General features: G+C 39.5%; 1 protein-coding gene across 1 annotated transcript; it reads right to left on the reverse strand.

Annotated features, from left to right (window-relative positions):
- Nucleotides 1-4,017: 4,017 nt before the first annotated feature.
- Nucleotides 4,018-21,702, reverse strand: rbm28 (RNA binding motif protein 28). Its single transcript, XM_061721977.1, has 20 exons — nucleotides 21,379-21,702; nucleotides 20,659-20,820; nucleotides 20,450-20,580; nucleotides 19,991-20,066; nucleotides 19,794-19,886; nucleotides 19,630-19,701; nucleotides 18,957-19,047; nucleotides 18,305-18,504; nucleotides 18,144-18,210; nucleotides 17,925-18,034; nucleotides 17,643-17,716; nucleotides 17,384-17,519; nucleotides 16,285-16,349; nucleotides 15,989-16,153; nucleotides 15,249-15,398; nucleotides 14,991-15,065; nucleotides 10,362-10,491; nucleotides 7,595-7,733; nucleotides 7,177-7,291; nucleotides 4,018-5,820 (listed from the first exon to the last, which is right to left on the reverse strand). The coding sequence occupies exons 1-20, from the start codon at nucleotides 21,494-21,496 to the stop codon at nucleotides 5,683-5,685; spliced, it is 2,307 nt and encodes a 768-aa protein (XP_061577961.1). The 5' UTR covers nucleotides 21,497-21,702; the 3' UTR covers nucleotides 4,018-5,682.
- Between the last annotated feature and the right edge of the window lie 1,281 nt (nucleotides 21,703-22,983).

Raw genomic sequence — 22,983 nt, forward strand, 5'->3', positions numbered from 1 at the left:
CAAAAAAGATCCTGAAGAAATATATTTTACATAATTAGAGTGTAAACAAAGTGCCTATTTCCTTTAAAATGAACTAAACTGATATTGGATTAGATAACAATAGTAAAAAAAAAGAATTAGAAAAACATTTTTTGCACCGTTTTTGATATTTTGAGCGTGCGGCCCGCGAGAAAAAAATTGGTCAAATCCGGCCCGCCAAGCAAAATGAGTTTGACACCCCTGCTCTAAAGCGTCATACAAGAAAAAACAAAAAAAAAAGCAGTCTTCAAGTGATTATTTGTGACAACGTGATGAGAAAATGAAGCAGTCTCCAGTAAAATTTGGTAGTTGAACCCGATACTTTTGGTACACTGAGCATTTTATCATGCATCTTGTTTCCTACTTTCGCTAAGCAACCCCAAACCTCTGCAGGGAGGTATCAAACCACCTTAGATGGTCCTCTGGATGTGGAGGAGCAGTGACTCCAATCCAAGTCTCTTCTGGATGACTGAACATTTGAGTGTATTTGATGTTTGAAACTTAATCTGTGGTTCTCTGTCACTGCAATGAGGTAGTGGGGCTATAGGCTACTACAATTCACACGTCAGCAAAGCCACCCATAGAAGACATGTGCAGGGGTTCACCCATAGGCTGTAAAACAACACTAAGGACAAAGCATTAGTTCTAGCGATCCATCCGTTTCTGGAAAGGAGTTTTAAAGCCCATTTCTTTGTTTGGTATGCAGCCATGTTGCTCTGGAAGCCAAAAGAAACATCAGTTATTAAGTTAAGTTAAGTTATTTTTGGCTCCCAGCTCCCTTAGCGGATTCCCGCTGAAATATCTCCAGAGCTGCCGGCAGATGTTGACAGCGGAATATACTGTTTTACATGTTCTCTGCAGTGAAATCAAACATTATGGTTGCGTTTAGCCAATGCTATTATAGTTGAGGCAACTGGCTGAGCTGACTAGAATTAGAAATCGATTTTTTTTGCTTTAGATAAGCCTCCTGGCATCGTACAAAAAAGAATTTGGTTTATAACTGCTTTGTTTGCAATGACTGGTCTGGTCTGCAGCAGACATCTGAGTTATCCAGCACCAAGTTGTACCTCATTAGTCAACAGTCTGGGAGTGAAAACGTATTACTGCCTTGGCTTTAATGATCACACATGCACGGGGAATCGGAATTCTCGTCATTCATATGACTCATCCAGGCAGACCCTGTTCTGAGATATTCCTGGCTTCAAATGCCAGCAAGACCGTTAACTGCGCAACTGCGTAAAGCACCAGTATGGGTCAGTTACTAGCGGGATGTCAGAGACCCCTTATCAGCCTTGCAATCTCATATCTTTCTCAGTCATTTACTGGTAATGCAATTGCTTCCTTTCCCTTACTCTTCAAGGGTCAATAGATGTGCGTACGTGTGTATAATTAGTTAAAAGTAAGGCGCTCACTTGTGAAGATGTGACTCACAAGCTCCCATAAGTCATGTGACATTCCTCATGAATTATTAATGAAGTCCTGCAGAGTCCCCCTGTCATATTTCAGGCGACTTATCGTTTTGAAGGACCGACTGTTGTCAATGCAGAGGATTTATAACCGGAATCGGAGCTGGTAGCAAGTCTGAATCAAGCAACAGCAGCACAAAGATCTACTTTTGCACCCCAGATTTGATGAGGCATGCAAACAACTATTTAGTGAGCTGAAAAAAACAGATTTATTAACTTAGTACTCCATCTGGCAGAGAGGAAATACTTTTGACTCAAAGGTTTTCCTGATAATAATAACATCATCTAACATCTCTAACACAATTTGTAAAAGACTTGATGTTGAAAAATGATCCCAACTGACGCAAAAGTTTTGTCAGGGCTGACCACCTGTAACGTTTTTAGAAACTTTCCCTTATGCTTACACGTCATAAAGAAATCAGACGGTGAAGCAAACAGAGACCTGACGAACAGCCAGCTTTTAGTCATTCCAGATGTGAGCTGCTCCGAGGAAACCTTTAACAATATTCGAGAACTACCCAAGCAATGATGTACTTTCCTTCATTTTTTTTATACACCATTTCATTTCAAAATCAATAAAGATGTAGCGCCAAACATATGTTTTATCCATTTTATATCAGGTTTTAGATCTTATTAACACCTGCTTTTCACGGTGTAGCAATGATTGCGTGTTGCTCCATCATCCTGGAACAATAGGCACACATGCTACTGTTCACTTTCATGTTACCTTTTTTTTTTTTAAATGTATTTATCTTTTTTTATCTTTGCGGGATTTTCTTTTTTCTAGCATAGCAATCTTTCTTTCAGAAGTAGACAGCTTAGATTTAACTTTACAACCCTAAAAAATAAGAGGTTTGTAATGTTGCATCTATTTTTATTTAACTCTTATATTTATGTCATGTTTGGTTTCTTTGTTGTGGCTCTGTTCCACTCCATATGGACCCAATACAAACTGGGATTTTTGGTAACTCTGACTCAATATTGCTTCAGTAAAACCAGAATCTCCCCCATGCAACTATTAATTTCAAAAACAGAGAATCTAAGAAAAAACCTTTTTTTTTAATTAAAAAAAAGGCATTTGAATTGAAAAAAAGTGGTAACAAAACAAAGCACTGTATTTGCCAAAGCATTTATCCTGTAAGATGTATGTGTAATTATTAACATAATAATGCAAACAAACATCAACTGAAGTTCACTTTCTCGTTCAGATTTCATGTTTAGTCTGCTTAAACGCAATCATTTTGCTTTCATTAACTGATAATATCTTTGAGCTCACTTCTTTTACAGCACAAGTGAGAGTGGAAAAGTACGCCTTTTCAGTTACAATGTGGGAATGGAAAAGGGAAGATAAACAATGAAATGCACTCACATTTAAAAACAAAAACATTCATCACCATGTGGACGTGGCAGTGCTCTAAAAACACCCCCCAGGCGATGTTGGAGACCCCAGTGAAGTTGCTAGACTGTTTCCTCATCTGAAAAACTCCCTTCCTTGTACATTATTAATGTAAATCATTAAAATATCACCGTCACTTCTTAAAAAAACTAAGAGAAAGGCGAAACAGAAACTAAACTTGTTTGTTTTATAGAAGGCTGTGACAATTTGGAGAAATATTGTCATACTAGTTTGGCTTTCTTCTTTTGCCTATCCATCCACTGTCACTTAATTCTTCCTTTATCTTGACAATTTCATCTGAGTTGCAATACCTTGTATTTTGCATAGGTTTGAGACTTTTCAACGATAATGGATTAAGAACATATGTAGCTCTGCATTTCTTGTACTGTTCCAAATATGGAAATGCTCCGTTCAAAAACAGAGGTCCAGAATTAAAAGTATTCCATGCATCCTAAAAATAATGAGCTGTAACTGACACGAAAACATGACTTTTCCATGTAGTTCAAAAGTATCATGAGACATTTCTTGAAAATGTCTATTCACCTCGCCATGTGCGTGCTTCAGCATCATCAGGAAATCAGAGCTATGAGAGGCAAAGGGGGAGGATGTGAGGGACTGGGGTGTCTGAGAAAGGTGAGTAAGGGATGAGTCAACAGCTCTCCACTATAAGATGCCCAGATGGAGCCTACGAGTGACATACTCTCAGACGCCACATCAAGGTAAGGTCAACTCTTCCATCCATCTCTTCTCAGCATCACTTTGTATTCACTGTCATACTTTTGTTTCTTGATCAGTTTAGGATATTTAAGTTATACATTGCAATAAGTGAAGGATGTCCTGCTTGTTGGACAACAGATTGTATGTTTTAGGCTCTGTGCTGAGTTAATTATCTTCAATCTCTTTAAAGGCGCACAATTCCTTCAGATGTTCTGACACTATTTAAGAAAACTAAGATCAGGGAATAAAAAATAGCGATCTTTGTAAGGTTACATGGACAGAAATTCACAAATGCCTCCATCACAAATATTTGCTGCTAACAACATGGGTCAATTACTGGAAAGAAGCAAATGTTTCTGTATGCGTACGTTTACTTTTCACACCAGGTTTTTTCTTTTTTAGATAGATGAGACAGGGTAAAACAGTAAAAAGAAAATATTTAATGTCAAAAAGTCATACATAGTCATTAACTCCGATCATCTTATTTTTCATTCCTGTCCTAGGAACCCTTGCTGTTCTATACTCTACACATCTGGACACACAAATCCAACATGAACTGCGCTCTAGTGCTCCTCATCTGTCTATTTCAAGTTTGTAACATGGGAAGAGCAGCTCCTCTACCAGACCAAGTGGAGCAGATCAGATCAGAAGTGGCAACAGCAGCCAATAAGCTGCTGGATCGGCTGAACCAAATGAAGGTAAAAATCTAAGTTCCATTTATAAATGCAGAACGCACAGTGCTTGAACTGGTACATCTTTGACTGTATCACATTCTTCTTCTGCTTGCGGTGCAGGACCTCGAAGAGCTGACACTTCCTGCGGTGACTGATCAACTGCATGGCTCTTCATCCATCGCAAATTTCTTGATGGATTACGAAAACTGGATCTCTCCCAACTTTGTGGGCCATGTTCAAATAAAGTCGGACACCTCTGACCTGATTGACTGCATCTCTAAGCTGCCTTGCAGTTATGAAGGACCAAAGTTTCCAACACCGGACCTGCCGCTTTTCAAGATCCAAAACCAGGACTCAGAAGACACTGTGAGCCAAAAGGCTCTCCTGAGAATTAATGAGGTTGTTATGCTGCTCCTGAACGAACCGGAACGCCTTGACTGCTGAACAACGCGCATTTAGTATTTTAGTATTTTATATTAGTATTTAAATGTTTTTGATCCAATTGTTTACAGTTTTGATTTTAAGTTATTTAAGTATGGGCCAGTGACACCTGGCTTCATGACGTATGTTTGCAGAATGAATGTAGTTTTCACAAAAGTTAAAAAAAAACAACTGTTCAACGTATCTCACGTAGCCGTACCGGATGGTGATGGGACTGTATCACGGCACCACTGCACTACTTTTTATTTATTACATCCTGCAGTTTGATCCTGACTGCAACTAGAGATGATTTCGTGAACAGCACAGTCATCCCTGGAAATTCCTAAGAACCAGGTTGACCCTTTGCCAGCAATAACAAATGTATTTGTCAGAACTAAAGGGGCAGGAGGGCTGAAGGGACTTTTACTCATGTGCAATATCAATGACTGTTACAAAATGGCTATTTTTAGCCTCTATTAATATTCTGAATATTTTTTGTAAATGCTGAAAGTATTTTTTAAGATTATTTTTAAATAAAACTATTCATCTTCAACCTAAAACTTTCTCCTGCTTGTCTGTGTAGCCTAATGAGTCGAGAAAAATCATACATAAAGTATTACAACACAGGGGTCGAGTTAATGTGTGTTCTGATACACTTGTGTCTCCAGGGTAGCAAAATGGATTTAATACAATATTTTTCATAAAAAGCCATGCCTGAAAAAAAGTTCTTACACATTATACTTCATACAATTGTTAAAAAAAAAAGAGAAAAATAAATGAACATGGCTTATAAAAATACAGAAAAACGAACTAGCTGACTGATAGTAACTACAATGGACATTTTATTTCTGTATAGTTTGAAACTATTTAAAAGAATGTTATTTATTCTGGAACCATAGGATGTGAAATATTGTCTCCCTTCAAATGTCTTCCTTACACACACACACACACACACCCCCACACACACCTACACACCTACACACACACACGATTAAGCATCAAACCACTTGTTTCTTTTGACTGTTGCGCTGTTGCCACTGCCCATCAGTTTCTTCTTGTACTGCTCCACCAGACTGTCGAAGCGGTCTCCATCTCTCCTCTTAAACTGGTTTTTAGCACTTTTAACACTCTGAGAAAGTAGGAAAGCAAATAGTTAGAAGGTGTAGCAGGATAGCCTGACAAAGGTGCTTTTCATCATCACCAAAACATAGTTTTCAAATCGACTGGTGAAATGAAAAATAAAGTGTCCACAAAGAGTGTGCATTAATTGCTCTGATTAAAAGTATGATTTTTTTTTAACATGTTGCTTGATTTCAACTATGTTTGTATACAATTTAAGTCAAACGTTATTTATTGGGTTTTTAGAAATGTCCTTAGTCTGTACACTGCTGCATCTAAGACAAATATTTTTAACGTCTGAATGATGAAGTAAAACTGAACTAAACCGTTTCCACCCATTTGAGGTGTTGATTATGGTTCATGCTCAACTTTTCTTAATGCCATTTTCTTCAGCCAGCTTCTCACCGCTGACATAATTTCTTCCATTTTCAAGGCAAATGTAAATGTATTTTTCCCTTCTACAGTTACATTTCCATTGTCCTTGCTCCAAATGATTGTTACGGTTTTAACTAGACGCTCTCTTTTGTTGGGGTCATGTTTCTAGTCTATGAATGTAGTGCAACCGTCCTTTCAGAGGTACACACACGGTAAACTGCCATAGACTAGCCATAGCCAGACTTGTGCAGGTGTTTTTCCTCTAGAAGTGCAACATTATTCAACTGGGAGGTTTCATGATGGGGTTTCTCAGAGAGAACTGGAGAGAGGAGGGAGGTGGGATGGGGAGGAGCTGACACTCAGTTTTTTGCTGTAGTTTTGTTCAACTATCAATAGATGTAACTTCATCCACAAAATTGTTAACACAACCTTTCTGTTGCTGCGTGTTTGTAGGCTTTTCTCTGTCCTCAGTGACAGAAAAGGATGCTCTGTGACATTCAGATCACACTTGCCTTTAACATGTCTTGTGCTGCTTTCGCAGTATGTTCAGGGTTATTAGCCATCTGCTTTATGAAGTGGTGTCTTATCCGTTTTGCAGCATTTGGCTGACTGTTAGCAGCAAAGCTCAGCAAAATTAGAAAAACATTGTCCAGATGTGCCTGGACCTAAATGTATCCATGTTTTCTCTTAATCAGAACCATCTTTTAAAACCTTTTCCCTTTGGTAGCTCTAAAAAAGGGATTTTAAGCAGCATCCAGTGTCAGAAATGTCTGGATTCTCTTTGGCCAAGTTTCTCAAGGATTGCAAATCTTTTTTAAATTACGTTAAATGTCAAAGACGTTAACTATTTTCCTGCTTCTAAAATGAGGAGTGGAGATGATTAACAATCATGTTTTTGACTAAACTGTTTTTAGGGATTTTCAAGAAGTCTTTACTCAAATAAATACCCAAAGAAGCATATAAATACAAATACAACACAAAATGTACAAACCTGCTTTCTGGACAGCATTGGCTTCTCAATCTGCCGTCTTTGATGCTCTTTCCTTTTGGATCCAAGCCCTGCTTTCTTGGGAGGCGGAGCCTGCTGCTTTCCTTTATCACGCAGTCTGAAAAGTACAAGACGTCAAAGTCAGTGGTTCGTGGATGTTGGGTTTTAATTGGGTTATTCTGGTTTAAGCCCTCAGACCCGTCAGAATAGGTTACAGTACTGAGCACATCTCCAGACAGACAAATACCATCACAATATCAAACCAGTTTTGTTTTTTTGTTTCTTTTTTTACTTTTCTTTAAAAAAAATGCATACTCTCAAAAACAACAAATAAGCATTGTTGCTAAGATTTCTCACATATCCAATCATCCATTCAGCGTGTGCTGCAGACAGGTCACTAGTCACGGCGAGAGAACGGTACCTGATCTTAGCTCCCCGATGGGAAGGGAAAGGTAAGACCTTCCTTCGCTTTTTTCCATTCTGCAGTTCGATGTGCGCGACTTCAGGGTTGGTCGCAAACCCTGAATAGTGCCCATCTTGTTGTTGTCTTTCAGAATTACCTGATAAACAGAAAAATTGGCAAAAATAAGAACAAAAAAAAAAAAACAAAAAAAAAAAAACGACCACAAAACATGTTCTATGAAAAAAAAAAGCCTTTTGTATAAAGTGCCTTGAGATGACCTTTGTGAAATGGGCGTCTATAAGTAAAGTGACTTGAATATTTTACTAAATTGAAGACTAACAAGAGGCTTGTGAGAAACTGTAGGCTCCTGCGCATCCATCAGCCAGATGCAGCTGCCAGGTATGATATTGAAGCTCCAAATGTCTAAAGCGCAACTCTTGAATGGCATTTCCACTACTAAGAAAGGTATCATCTAAATGGGTTTGGTTGTTAATTTTGTAATGCATCTCAAGAGAAGATAAGCCCTCTTCTGATAAGAATGGCAAACCATTAAATGAGAAATAAGACTCACTCACTCTTGGAAGCTAATACATGCCCGCTTTTATAATAAATCTTCACAACACTGGGAAACTATATTGTTTCCCTGGTAGATTTTCATTCAATAAGTCTGCTTGCTTTTGAATACCTTGTATACTGACAAAGATAAAAAAAAAAAATACACGAAACAGCCATTTTATCTCCAGATGTCCAGAAAGCATTTGATCAGATTATTTTATATGTAATATATTTCATATCATATCTTTCAAGCACTGTCAAAATTTGGCTTTGCAACAAATTTTATTGAGTGGATTGATTAACCTCAACCACCAACAGTATTATTCATCCTCACAACTTAAAGGAGCTGAACTCTCTGGCAAAAATTAAATAATAAATTAAAAGCTGATATTAGAAGTGGGAGTTTGCTCCCATTATCAGTGTTTAAAAGTGTTTAAACTCTCCCAAGTTTCTTCTGCCTTTCCCAGAACTTGCCACCTCTGTCTTTTTCTAAACAGCTGGAGTCTGTGATTGCTTCATTTTTACTGGCAAATACACCTCATCGAATTTCTTAAGCAGATTTCATCCAGATACGTCTCCTCCATGTCTTCAAACTGAATCTATGTTAGCTGTTGGGACCTCCACCCCTGAACTTCTCTCTGGTGCAGCTCTCTCATAAACTACTGGTGTACAATTTAATATAAAAAACATCTTTGAAGGTACTGAATCAAATTGGATTATTTCTTTGATTACAGGGTGTCTTGCAACGAAGCCCTACACAAGACAACCACCTACTCACACCAGCAAAGATGGATAGTTTTTATGGACCGGACGGGAGAGAGGACTAGCTCCGTCTGTGATCTTTATGTGAATAACACATTTCTATTGTTTAATACTATCTTCCATAAACCCCCTTATTTGTTATTTACAAGGGAGACATTTTATACAGCAGTATTCTTGATCTACTTTCCTTGCATCTAAACGCTTGATGTCTCTGCTTTTTCTACAATAATCAAAACCGAACTAGGTGTCTCGGTGTCAGAATGACAACAGGAGGAAATATTTGTCTCATATATGTTCTATCAAATCTACAAAAAGACTCAATGTGAAGTCTTGCAAGGGACGTATTACTAAAAAACTAAACTCAGGATACCTATGAGTCACTGACAGTGATGGTGGGGAACCTCACTGTTGATAAGGAGGAGCAGATTCACTTTAGTAAAGAAATTGTTTTTTTATTCTTTTTGCTCCCGAGTCCAAATCTGAGTCATTTGATTCAGAGAATCTGCCCATACCGAGTCCCAATCCAAGACTTCTGTAAACACAAGCGGCTCTGTTCTTTCCATCTTGCAAAATTCAACAAGGCTGGAGCTCTTCATTCACAGCATGATTTTAAATATTTTGAAATTGAAGACATTTCCAAAATACAGATGAACCCACTCCAAGTTTGCTCTACGTTCACGTCAGCTCACTCGCTACCGCTGCTACTCTAGGCTGAAAGTTACGCCTACTCCCCACTTATAGTGAAACTGAAGGATAGACACTACTTCAATAAAAAAAAAGCCATTTAGTGAAATAAAGATGTAAAAAATTTGATAATTTCCTCCAGACCATTCAAAAATCACATGATTGGATCGGGACATGACTACCCTTAACGGTACTCCATGATACCTAAGTGGCACTGTGTCGGACACACTTTGGTGCTTTGATTCATTGGACTTTGGTAGCACTTTTCTGCAGTTCGCCACTGGACACCACAGACTACTATGCACACGTCATCCATCCAGCACCACTCATAAATCTTGCTGCAGTCATAAGCCAGTGCTGAACTGTGCCAGACCTCTTTTTTTTCTTCCTTCCTTTCTCTTTGTACGTACCTCCTGTCATGTCATGGATTTTTTTTTTTTTATGTGAATTGCCACATAAACTTTTTTTTTTTTTTTTTAATACCGTAAATGAAAAGTCCACATTTAAGCTCAGCTGAAATGTGCCACTACCGTGTATTGTTCCAATGCCATGAGAAATGGAAAACAACAAGTGCTTCCATCACTGTTGTACGAGGTTCTATGAATCATTACAGTCTAACCTCAGCCTTTTTACAAGAGGATGCGATATTCATCATGTATCGTAAGCAGTGACATCACATATTGTCCAGGGGATTAGTGCTGGTTATCGATTAGTCCAGATGTAATGGGCCCTATCAGCCTTTGTGAAATACAAAAATGTGAACATGGGAAAAAAAATTGGCTACCTCTCTTCTTTCCTGTCAGCTCTGGTAAAGTCTGTGATTTATTGCCCCCAGTCTTTGGCCCTTTGCCTTCTCCAGATGTTTTGGACCAAGGTTTCCGCGCTCCCTTCAAAGACTGATTTCTGAGGAAATCCTGTGAATGAAAAGACCATCATTTTCCACGGAAAACAAAAAGTAATACAGTCATGTGCAAAAGTTATTAGCTCCTCTTTTAATCCTTAGTTTTTGTCCATGGTTTGCGAGTAAAAATAGTTAGTCATGTGATAACAGTTGGTCTTAGTATTAGAAAATACAATCTTGACCATTGCAGGACATTTTGCAGCACACACCCTTTTCAAGGCAACGGAGAGATACGCTAAAGGGCTCATTTTTTTTGGTTTGGAACGCTTCATCTGACATTATTACTAGAAAACTTAAAACGTATACGAATTTTTTTTATAAATCCTGCCTCAAGCTCCTTTAAATTTACATACGTTCCTACGCACAAGTACAGGTTGATAAATTCCATCCTTTGCGTGGGAATGTTCTTACGCACACATTACGCACACATCTGTGCATACGCACGGTTGATTAATGAGGCCCCAGGCCTGTGGCTCTTACACCCATCATCACAAAGTGCTTTGAGAGACTGATTGCACGGCACATCAAAGCCCAACTACCTCCCAGACTCGACACCCACCAGTTTGCGTACAATGCAAACAGATCCACCGAAGCCATAGCTCTTCACACAGCACTGAGCCACGTGGACCTCCAGGGGAACTATGCAAGGATGCTATCCATCAACTACAGCTCAGTCTGTAACACCATCACCCCGGACATTCTGATCAACAAACGCCCCCTCCTTATGGCCCTTTTCCACTAGTCCTGCCTCAGCTCAGTTCTTTCCGCCACGGCCCCGTCTTTCGCTTTTGCACTCGGGGCTGAGACGGGTAGAGCCGCTCCAAGCCGATACTATTTCTGTAACCATTCTGGCGAGGTTCTATCCGGGCTGAGCCGGGACTATTTCTGACGTCATCACCCTCCGCGCCACTGATTGGTCGGGGGGCGGGACCGTCAGACATTTGAATCAGGAAGCGGGAGTCAGCGCGAGCGCGACTCGTGGCTCATGGCAATTTTATTATAAAGCGCAAAACGTCTGTTTGGTGATCCAACTCTGAGGTGCAGATGTTCATAAACCTGGTGACTGAGGAGAGAATTAAAAAAGGGATGTAGACGGGCTGTTTTACTCGACATGAACAAAGCGGTTGCGGAATAGAGTACGTCACAGCAGCTTCACCCCAACCTGCCCGCTTCTCCCCTGGCTGTGGAAAAACAAACGGGGACAAAACGGGTAGAGGCGTGACGAGCCGAGTCGGGCCGAGTAAGGACTAAAGGGCTGAGTATGGTTCTGCGTCACACACACGCAGAGCACACGGCGCACCCGTGACACCGTCACGAATCGTTCGGAGTTCTCCGTCTCTCCATTTGGTCGCGGTGCAGTACCCCCCGCGGCCACTAGTTAGCGATCTTTTTCTGAATGGTTTATCCGACTTTTTCCGGTCACATTAAATCAAAGAAATAAGGACAACTATTGTGCAAAAAACAAAAACAAAAAAAATCACACATAAACGAAGAAAAAAGCCCTGGAAGTTCACTACTGCTTCAAACCGGAAACCGGAAATGCTTCGCTTTCAAACGAACCAATCACAGCCCTCTCGGTCTGCGTGTGGACGGCGTCTCCTCGACGCGTAGTTACAATTTTCGGGAGGTGCACGTCACTGACGGCGCATGTGACGGCGTGTCCTCTGCGTGTACAAAAACCACACGCCGTAGACACGGCGTCGTTTTGACGCAGAAGCATAATTCAGCCTTAATGCAAAAGGGCCATTAGACTGTCCACATCCATCTGTAGTTGGATAAAAGACTTGCTCACAGACAGCCCACAAGCTGTGAGAAGCTGCTGGGGACCTTCCACAGAGCCTCAATAGAGCACATCCTGGCACACTGCATCACAGTGTGGGACTCTGGATGCACAGCAGCGAACAGGACAGCGCTGCAGAGAGTGATCAACTTCGGCCAGAAGATTACTGGCTGCTCTCTCATTATCAGAGACCCATCCCTCCCCACCCACAAACTGTTCAATCTGTTGCCCTCTGGGCGGCGCCACAGGTCCCACAAGACCAGAACAAATAGACTCAGGGACAGTTTCTTTCACGGAGCAATCACTGCTCTACGTACTAAACGCACTAAATAACAACACGTCTATGGAATACTGGCTGCTGCTGTATTTTGTAGTGTTCAAATGCACGTTGTACTTGAATTCCTGAAGTACTTGAATGCTTTTTTTCATCATCACCTTCTCCATACAATTTAATATGTCAATTTATCATGAGTCTCTTTAATCACTTGTATTTTTCACTGCTGGATCTCAATAAGGTTCTAAGTAAAGCTTGAAAAGAAAAAATAAGAAATGGGAGCAGAAGAAAAAAAAATTGAGGATGCAATTTGTTGAAAACAATTTAACAGAGAGGGGCTGTTCATCAGCTGGTCAAAAGTTTAAGACTACATCCTGTTAAAAGCCAAAATCTGCACAATAATTTGGATTCCATGTCATTTTCTGTCAAGATCGTCTGATGGTAAAGACAAAAAAGCTCCCCGTCTTTGAAGGTGGTAGGATTGTTGAGCTACAGAAGCAAAGCCCCACAACGTGGCATTGCTGCTGAGGTTGGATGCAGTAACAGAGTCATTTAGAATTTTTTTTTTAAGATCCTGAGGCTTATGGGGTGATGGAACAACAAAAAAATGTCATCGTCTCTTAGCCTGAGGATCTGAATGGCTGTTCGTCAAGACACGAGACAACCCTCGACCCAAATTAAGGCCATTACTGGTGCTGACCGCAGCCCAATAACCGTCAGTCGGCATCTACGAGGGAAGGGCTTCAAAAACAAGACGTCATCCAAGGCCACGTGTCATTCAATGCCACAAAATAGCCCATTTCGACTTCTCAAGGGATCCCCAAACGTGGGAGATTCAAAAGATGAAAGAAAGTTTGATTCTCTGATAAGAAAGAATGTAACCTCGGTGGTCCTGATGGCTTCCAACGATACTGGCATGACAAGGAGATGCCACCTGAGATGTTCTCTATGCGGCACAGTGGAGGGGGTGCCATCACAATCTGGGGAGCTTTTTCCTTTTTTTTTACCCTTTAATTTCTGTTTTTAGGGTGTTTTGTGGCTTTTTTGTTCTATGATCTTAAATTGTTGTTTACAATACATTGCCTGCTAAAAAGTTTTGGTCTTTTGCTTCCATTTCTTCTTTTTGCATTTTAAAGCTTGGAGCCTTCTTAAGATCCAGCAGTGCAAATTCTTACAATGTCTTAACTGATTTTAAGATTTTGATCAGGAGTGTATATGCCTTTTTACTTTATTTGAATTGCATAATATATTTTTTTCCTGCTTTTCAATCGTTTTTGTCTCATGCCAATGCAAGAAAATGGAGAGCCCTCTCAATCTTGTATGCTGGATGTACAATGACAATAAAGGCTTTACTACTTTACTTATTTTAAGCCCAACTTTACTTGCTACCGAGCTCGCAAAATGGTCGGGGATAAGTCAAAGCCCAGTCAGCAGTCGGCCGGTGGTACCTGATCAACTAAGATGCTCGCCAAGGCGTTGATGAGACATCATCCATATTTCTAGCTACAGCAAACGAGAGCTCAAAGCCTGGCCTTATGTTTGTGTTCTGAATGCGAAATCAACAACCGGACTGCACCGTTGTTTCATCCATGGCTCCGTTTTAACTTTTGCAGATGGTAATGCATCATTTACTGTGTTTTGTTAACCAAGAATGATTTGGAGACCAGCCTGAAAACGTCTGTATACTGTTAGAGCAGTTATTGTTCAATTTAATGACTGAAAGGTGCACAGGCCGCGAACAGCCGCAAATGATCAGCAATTCTCCACTAGCATTCTTAACAGTACACGTGGGATATTTCTTGTGAAATACTGTGTCTTGGTTAGACACCACCCAGACTGTAACACTTAACAGACTCAGTTCTTTTGTTTTTCTTTGTATTTTTTAAGAGCAGCCTCCAGTCTGACTGTACGGTAAATTTGCTTGGGCCTCTACTCTTAGGAAGCCTGGCTGATTGAACATGCATTATTATCAAGTCAGGTCGAGCTGAAGGCTGACTTATGACACAAATATCTTTTGGCAGACTTCCTTTTGTCCTCTTTACAAGGTATGACAATTTTCAAAAAGACACAAAGATGCACCAGACGGTTAAGATGTTGTATATTCTCAGGTGATGGCTGATCCCAATTACAGAAATATAGCAAGTAACCAGCTTGATTATGTAATTAATCAGTCTACATGTAACACATTCATGTTTTCCCACTTGGCTACTTGAACTTTATGCTGGTTACTCATAATTTGTACATTGTTTGTCTGTTGTTACTTTGTATATAAATAAACATTGCCTGTTTATACTGTAGCTCATATATGCATATAACAGTGCATTGTCTATATATTTTCTTTTTTGTTGTAGGTTATATAATGTACTAGAGTGACGACAAGAGCTGGAAACAAACTGCATGTATGTGTGAACATAATCAACACAGCTGAACTACCACATAAAAACAGAGAAAAACACACCTTGTTTTGTTGTCGTCGCATTTCTTTTATTTTGAGCTTCCTTGAATCCTCCAGAGAAAACTCAACAATGGGTCTCTGCAAAATAACAACAAAAAAAGAAAACCTTGAAAAACTTCACAAAAACAAGTATTTTTTTTTTAAATAACTGGGCATACTATACCACTTTAACAAGAACATGAAAGAAGAGTAGCAGCACAGTCAAAATAAAGTTGCATTTAAACACACACTGACTTCACAATTAATGTTTGTTAACCTCACCTTTTGTGGACCAAAAATGTCAGGATTGTTGTTGAGGTAGCGAAGACAGGTGAGAGCTCTCTCATGGTCCTGGAACTGAACAAAGCCATAACCTAACGACTGCCCCATCACCTGACCCTTCTCTGGCTTCCTGTCATACATGACCCGACACTAAAAAGGACAAGCAAGAAACAGACATGAGCAACAAATTGGCTCAACGCCCCCTACTGGCCACACAGATGCATTTCATTTCATAGCTGCCTGTGGCAAATATACAAGTCAAAATGAACACCACTAAAGCCTGAATTATGGTTCTGCGTTAAACCAACGCAGACCCTACGCCGTTGCCATGACGCCGTCGTGAACCCTTCGGACTTCTCGGAGCGCTAGTTGATACTTTGTTTAGCTTCTGGCTTTTCTGGTCACAGTGAATCAAAGAGATAAGGACAACTATTGTGCAAAAAAAAAAAAAAACTGCTTTACCAACCGGAACCGGAAATGCGTTGCTACCAAGCAAACCAATCCCAGCCCTCTGGGTCTGGGATGGGTCTGCATCGCCTCGATGCGTAGTTACATCTTTTGGGAGGTGCACGTCAGGCTACGGCTCAGGCTACGGAGAACTTTACGCGTAGCTATGTACCCGACGGCGTAGGTTTAACGCAGAACCAAAATTCAGCCTTAAGAAGGCTGTGAAAAAGAAAAACGTTAATCTTCTCAATGCCATTTAAAATAAAATATCAACCACTGTGTTACAATCTTACCTCTGGTATGCGAACTCCTTTGACTTTCTTTCCCTTTACAGATTGAAGACAGAGCTCTCTGAGTTTTTTATCGTCCACCGACTTGGGCAGGTTATGGATACACAGACGATTCTTTGACACAAACACGTTAATGTCACGCAGCTTGGCCCTTTTCATTTCCTCAAACTTGCAGAAAGACAAAAAAAATGTAGATTATTGTAAGTCAAAGTTAAGAAATTAAATTTGAATGCAAGAATTAGCATGCATGCTGAAAAAACTGTTCCTCAAAATTATGCATCTTTGAAAAACATGCTCACTCTGGTTCTTTTGGTCATGTCTGCCTCAGATACCCCCTCTGCAGCCTTGGTTCCAGCACGGATCACTGAGTGTTCAGAAAACAATAGCAAGAAATTTTATCAAAACAAAAAGAAGTTCAATCAAGAAGTCCCAATTGCTTGACATTGGAAAGACAGATTTCTCTGGGTTGTGGTTAATACATCACTGTACAAAAACATTTTTCTTTCTTTTTTTTTTAACACTTACATCTAGGAGATGGGAATCGAGAACTGGTTCTTGTTGAGAACCGGTTCCCAGTGTTTCAATTCCTTGGAATTGTTTGCTTTTTTAACCCCAAACGATTCCCTTATCGATTCCAGTGGACGCGAATGACGTCACCACGCACGTTGCGTAGTTACGCAACGTGCGCATACGCGTCCAGCAGGAAAACATGGTGACAAAGCGGCATAAACGCTCGAAAGTTTGGTTACATTTTACCCATAAGGATGACAACAGGGCGACAATACTTGCAATGTGGACATTTCAACAAAGGGCGGAAACTGTTAGGACTCGGCCGGCTGGGCAACCGGCTGAGCTGGGAGCGCGGAGTCGGCCGGTTTGTGGTAGAAGAGCCGCGCACTCGGCCACGAGGACGAGCCGGGCGCGCTCTGGCGGACAGTTGCAGCTCGTCAGCTCATCTATGGAGAAGTTAAAGAGTCTACCGCTAGCTTCTCCTTTCATCAAGGCAGGGAAGAGTATGACCCAGGCCAGAATAGATGAATGTCACCGAGCAGTGACTACATTTGTGGTGTTGAACATGTTACTGGACATTCTTGTGTAATTGCCACAGAATAATTTGTTGTATTTAGTTAATATCAACAGAAGAATATTTGTTTTATTATTACTATTTTATATTAAATACATATTTTACATTACAAATAATTTCGTGGGGACCCCCTGGCACCATCGAGGAGCCCTGGGAGTGTCTTAAGACCTCACTTGTATTTTTTTGTTCAAAGATATAAAACAAAGTTGATGCTAATCGACCTGTTTGTTCTCCTTTGTTCCAAATGAGAATCGATAAAGAATAGAATCGAAAATGGAATCAGAAAAATCTTATCAATTCCCATCCCTACTTACATCCCTCTCTGGCCAGATACAGGTTCCTGGTGCCCGTCTCCACTTTGGTCTTTTTGACCTTCAGGTTCGCAGCATCTTCTCGGGTCACTGCAGCAAGAATCACCAGTTTTCTTCCATCCACACGGATGCCACCATTCTGCATCATCAATTCATGTCATGAAACAAGACAACTAAAGTGACCATGAGGTACAATATACAAAAAGAGAACTGCTTAAATACTTAAATCATATATGAATGAAGTCCTATTGATTTATATTACCTCTGCCTCATCTTGTGCTGCAGCCATGCATTTGTCAGCAGCCTCTTTAGTCTTAAACTGTGCAAACGCAACACCTGGTAAAATGACACAAAAGCAAATCAGTCGGCTCACTTTCTAAATTGACAGACTGGAGTGAGAATTTGATTTGAGTATGCTTGTGAACTCCATGTGGTCCTGTCTGTACTGCGTACTCGCGTTGTGCCTGGGGCAACGTTGTTTCTACCGTACACCGTTGCATGTGGTTAAAATGACAAATATACACCTACTTGACTCCTGACTGACCTTTTGAATGTTCTGTATCTGGGTGGATAACTATCTTTATATAGTTAAGCTCTCCATACTGAAGGAGGACTTCCTCGAGGCCTTCCTCTTCTGTGTCAAAGGATAAGTTCCTAAATCAGAGATAAACAAAATATGAAATCAAGATGACTAGATAACAAAACAAAAAGGTATGGTAAGTTAAAGCAGATTAAAGATAAAGTTGAGAAAAAAGTGACACACCTGATGAAAATAGTTCGGCCTTCTTTCACATCTGAAGGCAGAGGTTTCTTGGATGTTTTCTTTAGAGCTGGAGGTGAAAGAAAATTAGATATATCAAAACTCTCTCTCTTTCCTAAAAGATAAACCTTTACAGACAAAAACAGAAAACATAAGAAATGGACCTGGCTTATCTTGCTCCTCATCTTCATCTTCATCTTCACTTTCATCTCGATCATCATCTGAATCAAGACCACTCGCATCATCCTCCTCCTCATCTTGGTCGTCGTCAGAATCATCTTCTTCACTCTCTTGTTCCTCATCGTTATCTTCTTCACTTGACTGAGATTCTTCAACCTGCTTCTCAGCTGCTTTCAAACCAACTCTGTAAAAATAGAAAAAATATGTAGCATCTAAATTATCAAACATAACTAATGACAAAGCCTAGTTTGAAGCATTAGGGGCGTTTCCAATAGCAGGAGTTCAGGGTAAACCCGCCAGATGACAAAGGAGGTAGATGACAAGGCTTGAACCAACTCGTCAGCCCATCTGTTCTTCCGTGTAATCTACAACTTCATCAAATGTAATTGCAGCTAAATGTTCCTGGTCCAATAGGTTCAAATGAGTCGTGTTTGCATAATTTATGTTCATATGAGAGTGCTGAACGTAATTTAGAAGTCCGGATTAGCAAAGACAATCCGTCAGGAGCTTTCTCCAGGGCCGTTCCTGATAATGGAGACAATGGTCCAGTCCTGAAACAAATCTACCCAGAACTCCCGCTAGTGGAAATGTGTATTATAACACATTACAAGATAAATGTATAGTAAAGAGTCAAACTTTTTGTTCTCAGATGCAGCTTGTGTCTTTTCTTCATCCTCGTCTTCAGTGTCACTTTCAGTTTTGACATCTGCCTCCTTTGTATTATTATCTATGGGGGAAAAAAAAAAAACTGTTAGGACAAAGTCAGTTTCACATGGACAGGACACAGGCTTCATCATTTTCTTAAGCATGCAAGGGACACCACAACATCTTCTACAAATGTGCAAAAGGAAGCCAAAATATGTTTCCATGCGAAATGCTCACATCCTATCAATGCTGAAAACGCATGAGCCAGGATGACCAATGTAGTTCCGGTACTATAAATGTGGGCATACTGTACTTCAAGAGGAGGTTGTCAAGGAGATGTAGGGTTATATACTCTGACAGTACTCATTTATTTGGGGGTGGACATGGCTCAGTTTAACAGTTCCTGTTAAAATAAATCACTAAAGACACTCATTTTCTTGATGTTGTGAAGTTACCGTTTTTTTTCCCAGTGTGCATGTTTAAAACAAGTTATCAAGGCAGCAGGTACATACGTGGAGGCTGTCATTTGTACTCACAGCCTACACTGGTCTATGCAAATACAGGAAAAACTATAATTAAGTGCTTACTGAACACCACTTTGTGCTGCTATAAATATATTCAAAATAAAAGATGAAATGGAGTTAGGTTTTAAAGGGGAAATTACCTGAACCTGAGGGCTGTTGTGAGGCGATATACTTGTCTTTTGGTATAGCCCAGTCAACTGCTACCTGTCGACCTGTAAATGTAACATATCACTTGTATTATCATTGTATAAAGTAAATCAAAATGTGATTTTTCATGTTTTCCACAGACAACTGCCTCACCAACCTTTTATCTCTTTCAGATTCATAGCCTCAAGTGCTTTTGCAGCTCCAGACATAGTTTTAAACAGGACAAACGCAAATCCACGCATCTTGCCGTCTATGGAGCAAAAGAAATTGCATATCACAAAATTGCTGGGGCCGAGGCAATAATGTCATGTCAGGACTATCTGTACACGCAGAAAGAAATAAAAATGTCCTCACCAGGTTTAAGGGGTATTTTGGCTTCAAGAACTGCTCCAAACTTCCCAAATACATCTTTTAGATCCTCTTCTGTGCACTAAAACCAAAGATATGTATTTGCAAACATCAGAATCAGCTTTATTGGCCAGGTTTTAGCATGCCAGACAGGGAATTTGACTCTGGTTGTTTCGCTCACTGTACCCAGATTTAAATAGTAGAAGACACTAAATAAACAAACAATAAACAAATGTGGCTCTTATTAACATACATACAATTAAAAAAAAAGTGAAAGGTGCAGCAGTATGAGGTAGACATGGTTATTGAAAGGTGTATTGTTACAGCATATGATTGTAGTTATCATTATCATTATTGCACAGTGGTTGAGACTCTATGAAAGTTGAGAGTTCATCAGAGCAACAGCTTGGGGTTCAAAGTATACTTGCTGGTTGTAGTATTTCATGACAATGCAGAAGACTGCACCTTAAAACTGAGATTTCTTATGATGAGTTTGGATTTCAGCAGTTGCTTCCTGATGCCTTTGGTTTTCTGCTCGTTTTCCTGCGGTGTCTCTTTAGGTGTCTCTTTAGGTGTCTCTTTAGGCGTCTCTTTAACTGCGGAGGGAAAGACGTGACACATTATTAATCCCACAAGGCACCTGCATCCTTCTAACTGCTCGTCTACAAACAAACCTGTTTTCTTTTCTTTTCTTTTCTCTCTGTCATTAATTTTCTTCTTCGCCAAGGTGAGAGACAGCTTCTTTCCGTCGTATTCTTGTATTTCTTTCAGGGCTCGCTGCGCGTCTTCTTCCATCGAATACGTGACGAAGCCAAAACCCCGACATTTTTCTTCGCCTGGTTACAAAATAACATTTCAGTTTAAAAAGTTTTTTTTTTTTTTAACATTACAGACAGATGGGTTACACTCGGCTCATTGTTGTACATTTGCATGCGTTTTAGTATATTTTTTGGAAAGTATTATTTTTGATTTGATTTGATTTTTATACATGTAAAAAAAAAACAACACTTCAAGAGAAGTTAAAAAACAAAACAACAAAACAAAGAATTTCATCCTTTAACACTTGATATCTTAATTTACATGTGCAAAAAAGGAGTAGGAAGAGGTGCAAACTTATTTAATCCTACCCCCATTCACTGATCATTTAACCCATATTTATAAATACTCACACTGCTAAATAACAGTATTATTATTATATACTGCAATTATACTCACACATACCTATACATACATACACATAGTTGAATATTTCTATATATTTGTACACACATGCCCATAAAATATTTATATATACTTATTTACACTATACTGTCTCTATTAACTGCATCTGCTCTACATCTATGTATATATCTACTTACACAGATTATTATGATAAATCATAGTTGCGATCATACCTTTTTCTCTGACCACGAAGCATTGCTTTATTGGGCCGATCTCCGAGAATATTTCCTCTAGCCGCTCGTTCGTGGCCGAGGCTGGTAACGAACCCACGAACAAGGTCTGGGCAGGCATGGCTCTGACAGATAACGCTACTGCAGGCTCGGAAACACACGTACACTCAAGTGCAGTCTGGCAACAACTAAGGACTGGTAATTACTGTCGAAATACTCAATGGCATACGAAACAATGAGGAATGAACGCTATGAACATGTTTTATCTGCGGTTACTAACTAGCACACAAGAGTCGCATGTTTACATGTGAGGGCGGCCATGTTGTTCACGACCGGACGACGGAAGTTCTTCCTCTCTTTCCCTGATGCGAGAGAAGAGCGGCGCTATAGCGCCACCTACCGTACCGGTAGGTCACAAAAGTACACTTTCTAAAGCTTGCATGGTTTGTTATATGTGTGGAGGTGGGTAGAGTAGCCAAAGATTGTAGCCTACTCAAGTAAAAGTACTGTTACTTCAGAATAATATGACTCAAGTAGAAGTAAAAAGTAGTCATCCAAATAATTACTTGAGTAAAAGTAAAAAAGTACTTGGTGAAAAACCTACTCAAGTACTGAGTAACTGTTGAGTAACGTCTGATTTATTTTTTTAACACAACCATTCAAACAGACAAAAGTACAAAATAATCATCTTCAGGCAAATTAAATCAATAAAATAATTAAATAAATTAAAATTAATAAAAAATAAAAAAATTGTTTAAATTAAAATAATCTTAAAGTAAATTCAAGTACTTTAATAAATAATAAAATAATAACAGAATGAAAAAATAAATTAAGCACAAGTAGCACAAAATTTCAAGCCTTTGTACTTTTATTTTTTAACCAGGCAGAACTAGAACAAGCCCATGAACTCATAGAAACTCTGTGTGTGTTTGAGTCTGTGTATGTGTGACAAAACATGCAAAAACAAACATTTTTCCCAAAGAATCACCCAGTGATGTCATGAGATTGACAGGTACGCGGAGGATTAAAAGAAAAGTAACGAGCTCAACGTGGCCTAATGTAGCGGAGTAAGAGTAACAGTTACTTCTTCACAAATCTACTCAAGTAAAAGTAAAAAGTATAGTGATTCAAAACTACTCTTAAAAGTACAACATTTCCCAAAACTTACTCAAGTAAATGTAATGGAGTAAATGTAACTTGTTACTACCCACCTCTGTGTGTGTGTGTGTGTGTGTGTGTGTATATATATATATATATATATATATATATATATATATATAAATGTATGTGTTTGTTTGTGTGTATGTACTGTATATGATTAGGGTTGCCAACTCCCTGAAAAATAAATAAGGGACACCTCATCGGCAGGCCCGATTGCCTTCACCCTTCCTGACGTGGTGAATTTTTTTACCCCTTTTTTGTGAGTGAAACTATTTTTTAACTATTTGACATGAACACATGGAAAACAAATTATTATCCAGCAATTCACTTTAATACAAAATGACAAAATGAACTGAATAAAATAAGTATCTTTCTTACAGAAACCTTTCCTGCTTAACTTAAAATTGTATACATTAATATAAAACAATAGAAAGAAAGCAGAACATC

Source organism: Cololabis saira, chromosome 5 (assembly GCF_033807715.1).
Source record: "Cololabis saira isolate AMF1-May2022 chromosome 5, fColSai1.1, whole genome shotgun sequence".
Classification (NCBI taxonomy): domain Eukaryota; kingdom Metazoa; phylum Chordata; class Actinopteri; order Beloniformes; family Belonidae; genus Cololabis; species Cololabis saira.

What these genes read in the sequence shown, in the direction of transcription:
- rbm28 (XM_061721977.1), bottom strand. Translation starts at nt 21,496, where the DNA reads ATGCCTGCCCAGACCTTGTTCGTGGGTTCGTTACCAGCCTCGGCCACG. An exon ending in GCTGCATCTGAGAACAAAAA is followed by an intron (nt 18,505 to 18,956) that starts GTTTGACTCTTT and finishes CTATTTTTACAG; the next exon opens with AGTTGGTTTGAAAGCAGCTG. An exon ending in CAGCACAAGATGAGGCAGAG is followed by an intron (nt 17,520 to 17,642) that starts GTAATATAAATC and finishes TTGATGATGCAG; the next exon opens with AATGGTGGCATCCGTGTGGA.